General features: G+C 39.8%; 1 protein-coding gene across 1 annotated transcript in view; it reads left to right on the top strand.

Annotated features, from left to right (window-relative positions):
- The first annotated feature begins 1840 nt into the window (after nt 1-1840).
- stard10 (StAR related lipid transfer domain containing 10) overlaps nt 1841-7500 on the top strand; it is a 16780-nt gene continuing 11120 nt past the window's right edge. The window contains exon 1 of the mRNA XM_084420133.1: nt 1841-2522. Coding sequence (XP_084276259.1) covers nt 2349-2522 — 174 coding nt within the window. The 5' untranslated portion in view covers nt 1841-2348. The remainder of the gene's footprint in view (nt 2523-7500) is intronic.

Genomic DNA, 7500 nt, shown 5'->3' with positions numbered 1-7500 from the left:
ATGTGTCAGAATGAATGTCTGTTAATGGAGAAAGGTGAGAGAATGTCCATGCGAGTCTAAAGTCCTCAAACTGCACGCGTTTCATGTTTCATCAGACGTCAGTTGAGTTTATGATGTCCGATATGAGAATAACACACAGTGCATGAGGAATAAACTCAACCCAACATCTCTAAACCACAAGTTTCCTGTGGTGTGTGTCTCGCGGATGTCTATTAATAAAACTTACAGAGGCACCATAAAGTATTTAAACGCTTTAAATGGTGGTTTTTGATGTATGAGAACAGTTTGCCTCAAATTCACACACAAAACGTTTTATTTTAATAGTGTGTGTGATGTTTCTGGCACTGAATATCTCATTTCAGTTCACTCTCAGGTAAAAAAAGATCATTTGTATTTATACTTTAAAGCCTGATAAAGCCTGACTTATGAAATAATAGTCTCTTTTCTTGCATTATGGTATTGTTTCTCACAATATGATCCATAAGTGAACATTTGCATTGCAGTGAAGTGCATCTTCATGCATGACCGTTTCCACAATAACACTGAGAAACAAACCTGTCAGACCTATTTTTGTCTTTGTGTGTGTGATGTTACTTTGCATGATGAGTGATATCATCTATACATGCAAAACACAGTTTTTTTTATATGCTTTATTTGAACATTCAGTTTATAATGTGAAACAACTAAGTTAGAACTCAACAATACGTATTAAGAACTAGATGAAAAGGTTTGTAGACAAACTTTAAGTTGGCATGAAAAAGCCTTGCCAGAAAGTTTGAAGAATTTTTAAAAGCTTGAAGTTTGAAGGTTTTTAGTTTTAATTAGTTTAAGTTTTAGTTTAGTAGTTTTAAAAGTTTGTAGAAGTTTGAAGGTTTTCAGTTTAGAAATATTAGATAGAAAGAAAGCTTAAATGAGTCTCGATTGATTAGAAATAGTACATAGAGCGGCAGCTGATGGAGTCTAATGAGCCTCTCTGTCAATATTTGAATTTAGTTTGGAGTTAGAAAGAAAGAAAGAAAGAAAGAAAGAAAGAAAGAAAGAAAGATTAGTTAAAAAGAAAGAAAGATTAGTTAGAAAGAAAGAAAGATTAGTTAGAAAGAAAGAAAGATTAGTTAGAAAGAAAGAAAGAAAGAAAGCTTAAATGAGTCTCAATGAATTAGAAATAGTACATAGAGCGGCAGCTGATGGAGTCGAATGAGCCTCTCCAACTGTCAACATTTGAATTTAGGCAGTTGAAGTTTGAATATTCTTGGCTCAATTTGAACATTCCGCAATGAAAGTCTATGGGATTTTTCCAAGTTTTTATCAGCAATTTTAGGAAAACAGCAAGTCTGATCAGTCTAAATAGATAAAGCAACTCGAGTCAGAACAGTTTGAAGGTCTAGTCTGAGTTGTGGTTGTAGCTTGAACAGTTTAGGAGGAGTAGCATGGAGAAATTTAGTCTCATAATAATAATAATAATAATACAAATAATAATCTTAAGTACAATATCAGTAAGTTGGCTTTTCCAAGCCAACTTAATAACAAAAATATAAAGAATAGTAAAAGAAAACACTTCACCAACACCATAGCACTAAACAAAAACAGAACCAGACATTAAAATAAACGAGAATGGAAAAAAAAAGAGAGAAAGAGGGCATTATTAAAATTGAAAAAATGTAAACTGTAAAAATGTAAAAAGTTTTTATGTCGTGCAAATTGTAATAATAAGTGCTTTTGGGTTAAGAGAAGATGGAATAATCACGTTATGTTTCATCTCGTGTAAAATACCACAAAAATAGGTTTACAATTTGAAAACTTACATGTATGAATATAAAATCGCAAACTATGGTTATGATGGGAAGGTGAGGGGAGTAACACGTCAGCGCTGTGCGCGTGCATGCGAGTGGGCGGAGCTCAGCTGTCAGTCATGTGTGTATGTGTTAGCGGGCACACGCCTTTCCTCATCAATGTAGCGCACATACACACACAGCGGGATGAAACAGCTGCTTGTGCATTACACCGGGAAACGCGTTCGCGTTTATTATTTTCGACACACTCACATATGAGTTTATTTACACACACAAAGCGCGTGTATATCTGAATATTTAAACGCGCGCGACAAACACATATGAGCTTATATATCACGAGCATATGTTTGAACATCTGATGTGGAATTGTGAATCAGGATCCGAAACCGCAGAGACTCGGTTCACACAGAGAGAAACGCCCGTGCGTCTCACGCGCGTTTTAATCACGCGACGCGCCTCAGGGAATAACCCGAATTAAACTAAACTTTGGTGTTTGGTTAGTTTGCTCTCCGGGAGCCGCAGTTCTTCATCACCATCATCATCAGGAGGAAGAGGAAGATGATGAAGATGATGATGTCCGGGGAAGAGGTTCTGATCCCGGATGATCGCGCTTTCAGTCGCTTTCAACGCGAGTGTGAGTGCGATGAAGGCTGGACTCAGACATACAACAAGTCCAGCATCTGTGTGTGGATCCAGATCCTGGAGGAGGAGAAGAGCTTGCACAAGATCAAGGTGAGTGTGTGTGTGTGTGAGTGTGAGTGAGTGTGTGACGGATGCTCTTCTTCACGCCAGGCCTTGCTGAGACTCAAACTGTATCCGGTTTCTAAAACACTCAAACTCACTTTACTGACCTTAATCAGACACTATCTGGAGTGTGTGGAAGTGAGAGTGTGAGAGTGAGTGAGTGTGTGTGTGTGTGTGTGTGTGTGTGTGTGTGTGTGGAAGTGAGTGAGTGCAGATAACAAAAAGTTTGCCTATTGAGTATCATATTTGCTCCATCAGGCGTTTATGGCTCATATAGTCTGATATAGTGGAATATGGAGGGAAAAGCAGCTCAACGTCATTCAGAGACTCAAACTGAGCAAAAATATGCAGTTTGGTTAAAAAAAAAAGATCCTGTAAATCAATGAGATCTGTATATAACCGATAAAATGCATGTAAATATCAATATCTGCCATGATATTTAAATGCTCAGTTATGATCAAAACTGTAGTTTTAAAACATATAATGCAACACAATGACGACTGAAAGATGACCAGATTAACCTTCCTCAAAAGCCTGATGATCATATTCATGATTTTTCTATGTGATAATCAAGAAAAGGTGAAGTTCCTTCAGTCCAGCTGAAAAATGACTAACGATATCACAGTTATTGTTGCGTTCAGTAAAGATTTCTCAGCAGAGAGATGAGCTGAAGGACGTCCAGATACAAGAGTCTGACCTCGACAGGTTCATCAGATCATTCACCGGCGCTCACAGGGTTAAGTCCTGGAGTTCGTCATGAAGTCCGTGTGTGTTTAACGGGAACATCCGGGTGTGTGTCGGCCGGGCAGGTTTATCCAGCAGGTGTTGACACACACACACACACACACACACACACACACACACACACACACACACACACACACACACACACACACACAACACACACACACACACACACACACACACGGGTGTGTTTGAACTGTAACAGAAAGCCAGCAGGATGTGTGTGTCTTCTCTAAAACTCAGAGTGTTTTACAGTCAGTCCCTGTTCTTTTATGTGTGTGTTTGCTCAAGGAAACTCAGTCTAATGCATCTCAAGTTCAGAAAGTTCAGAACCTGCTGGATTCTCACGAGACTGAAGTAATTCGAGCTTTACACACACACACACACACACACACACTGTCCTTTTGTTCCAGTATAAAGTAGGAAGAACTGCATGAAACAAAGGAGAGCAGAAGTGAAGCTGAAGTTCATCCGTCTCTCAGAGAACAGGGGGATATCGAACACGCTTCAGGTCGATGTTGTAGGAGAGCGGACGAGTGGTTCACGACTGAAGGACCGGTTCGGGTTCCCTCGTAAAGCGGCCATCTTTGTTTGAGGAACGTTAGAAACACCTTTAGTGGCTCCATGGGTGTTGAAGGCTCTTATAATCCGCAGTGACAAATAAACACGCTTTTGTTAAGGTGTGGGTGTGTGTGTGAGAGTGTGGGTGTGTTTGAGAAGAGTGTGTGTGTGTGTGTGTGTGTGTGAGTGAGTGAGTGAGTGAGTGTGGAGTGTGTGTGTGTGTGTTCAGGCTGCATGTATGTTTAGTTTTCTTCAGCTGTTGTTCTTTGCAGAAAGAACTTTAATGTGTTTTATTATTAAAACAGCCTGTTAACTGTAAAACAGCCACCGTGTGTGTGAGTGTGTGTGTTGTTAAGTCACTCATCATTAGTACTGGTGCTCATCTTTAACACTACTTCATCTTCAGTGTGTAACTCTGCAGTGTCTTCAGCATCTATAACAGTTTAAAGGAGCAGAATGACAGTATTAGTGCTGAAACTCTTTATTCTCTTATAATATGATTACATGCGCCCAACTAATAAGAGCATGTAAACACAGTGTCTCTCTCATACGTCGTTCCCGTCACTGATATAGTGTCAGTTTGGAGTTTATCATCTCTAATGTCCTTAATCACTTCATTGGCAGTGAAAATCGTGTGTGTGTGTGTGTGTGTGTGTGTGTGTGTGTGTGTGTGTGTGTGTGTGTGTCTGCTGATGCGTGTTCCTGTGGGGGAAACAGCAGTAAAGCACAATAACACAAAGTGCTGAAGTGTGAGAAATACTCCATCGCCTGCAGACAAAAGGCCAGAGAGAGAGAGAGAGAGATAGTGATAGAGAGAGAGAGAGAGAGAGAGAGATGGTGAGAGAGAGAGATATGGTGAGAGAGATATATATGGTGAGAGAGAGAGAGAGATGGTGATAGAGAGAGATATGGTGAGAGAGAGAGAGATGGTGAGAGAGAGAGAGAGATGGTGAGAGAGAGAGAGATGGTGAGAGAGAGAGAGATGGTGAGAGAGAGAGAGATGGTGAGAGAGAGAGATATGGTGAGAGAGATATATATGGTGAGAGAGCGAGAGAGATGGTGATAGAGAGAGATATGGTGAGAGAGAGAGATAGTGATAGAGAGAGATGGTGAGAGAGAGAGAGAGATGGTGAGAGAGAGAGAGATGGTGAGAGAGAGAGAGATGGTGAGAGAGATATATATGGTGAGAGAGAGAGAGAGATGGTGATAGAGAGAGATATGGTGAGAGAGAGAGAGATAGTGATAGAGAGAGATGGTGAGAGAGAGAGAGATAGTGATAGAGAGATATGGTGAGAGAGACAGAGATGGTGAGAGAGATATATATGGTGAGAGAGAGAGAGAGAGATGGTGATAGAGAGAGATATGGTGAGAGAGAGAGAGATAGTGATAGAGAGAGATGGTGAGAGAGAGAGAGATGGTGATAGAGAGATATGGTGAGAGAGAGAGAGAGAGAGAGAGAGATGGTGATAGAGAGAGATGGTCTTCTGCTCTTCTGCTCCAGATACTCCAGTATAAGAGAAACCTTTCTGCCCAGATTTGAAATCTTGATTCCATCGTTCTTTGAACTGAGTGACGCTGAGAAAATGTTCTTCTTACTGGGAGAAGATGATATTACAGCTGCACTAGCGGCTAAATATGTGTTAGCTATTCACAACACCAGAGTCAGCTAATTCTCTAGAGAGACCCACTGTATTTATTCATTTATTAGGATAGATTGTGTTTATTTATCTATTTATTTATATTGACTATGCTACATATGACATGATCTATACATATATGTTTTGTTAGTTTGTATATGTTTTTTTTGTTTGTTTTATTATTTATATATAATATGTTCATGCTTTGGCAACATTGTGTTACACAGTCATGCTAATAAAGCTCATTTGAATTGAATTGAGAGAGATGGTGAGAGAGAGAGAGATGGTGATAGAGAGAGATGGTGAGAGAGAGAGAGAGTGATAGAGAGAGACAGAGAGAGAGTGATAGAGAGAGAGATGGTGTGATAGAGAGAGATGGTGAGAGAGAGAGAGATAGTGATAGAGAGAGATGGTGTGATAGAGAGTGATAGAGAGAGAGTGACAGAGAGAGAGTGATAGAGAGAGAGAGATGGTGATAGAGAGAGATGGTGTGATAGAGAGAGATAGTGAGAGTGACAGAGAGAGAGAGATGGTGAGAGAGAGAGATGGTGAGAGAGAGAGATGGTGAGAGAGAGAGAAAGTGATAGAGAGTGATAGAGAGAGAAAGAGAGGGAGAGTTTAATTCAACATATTATCTCTCTCACACATTGTGTAGTGACCTTTATAATAAATATTAACATCATCATCATATTATTCATATTATTATTAGTAGTAGCAGCATTAGTTATGAACGTTATAACCATGAGATTGATTGGTCACATCTATCAAGCTCAGGGTTCACACACTATTTATTGACACACAAAACTAATGATGTAAAAACTGAAACGGGCCTGAGTGAGTCATAGATCACCGTCATCTCTCGTGATCAGTGTGTGTTTGCCCTTCGTCGACTCACGTGATCTCAGGCACCTGAAGATACACACAACACACTTTAAAATGTTGTAGAATAATTGAAAGGGTTAGTAAATGAAGATTTGTGTCGCTTCAAACATGTATGACTTTATTTATGTGAGTGAGTGAACGAGTGAGTGAACGAGTGAGTGAACGAGTGAGTGAACGAGTGAGTACGAGTGAGCGAACGAGTGAGTACGAGTGAGTGAACGAGTGAGTGTGTGAGTGTGTGAGTGAACGAGTGAGTGAACGAGTGAGTACGAGTGAGTGAACGAGTGAGTGAGTGAACGAGTGTGTGAGTGTGTGAGTGAGTGAGTATAGTTGTAATTGAAATTATTCAATTATGCCATTGCAAATCAGGTTTATTGGCTAAATTTAGACTTTCAGCTGTTTGCAATGAACAAATCAAACAAAAGTAACTGAAATAGCTCAACACAACAAATGTTTCAAGTGGTTTTCCTCAAATTCAACTGAAAATGCAACTTTCAGTGACTTCTGCAGTTTCAAAATTATTCAACCCCTTCATGCCAAACATCTTAGTAGTGATGGGAAGTTCGGATCATTTTACTGACTCTCTTGTTCGATCTCATTCATCAAAACGAACGAATCTTTTTTTGAGTCACTTCGTTCATTTAAGGGGCTTTAAAAGTGATACTTTTAACAGGCAAATTCCCCGAACACATCCACCTACGCAATCTTGATCATATTTTGAATTAAGAAATCATTATAATGCAGTCAAAAATAATTTACAGGGAATATAAATAATTACTTTACCTTACGAGTCTTTCGTTCATTTGTCACGTGACAGACGCAATGAGCGGATCGTTCATGAACGACTCATCACTAATCTTTAGCACTCAGTAGAACAGCCTTTTGCTGAAGCGAGATGTATAAGCATGTTTCCTCATGAGCAACGGCCTCCAGTTCAGGAATACTCCTGGGTTTGCTGCTGCAATCTTCTTCAAATCCCACCGGAGATGTTCTATGAGGTTCGAGTTAGGAGACTGTGATGCCACTGTATCTCCCAGGACTGCTTCTGCAACCAAAACTGGGTGGAATATGAGGAATGCTTTGGATGCAATGCAATGATGGCATGAGGTTTTCTCCTAGGATCTCCTGATACTTCTCTGAAT

The sequence above is a fragment of the Rutilus rutilus genome, assembly GCF_951802725.1.
Source record: "Rutilus rutilus genome assembly, chromosome: 9".
Taxonomy (NCBI): Eukaryota; Metazoa; Chordata; class Actinopteri; order Cypriniformes; family Leuciscidae; genus Rutilus; species Rutilus rutilus.
Note: the sequence above shows the minus strand (reverse complement) of the source record. Positions and strands in the feature narration are given on the sequence as shown.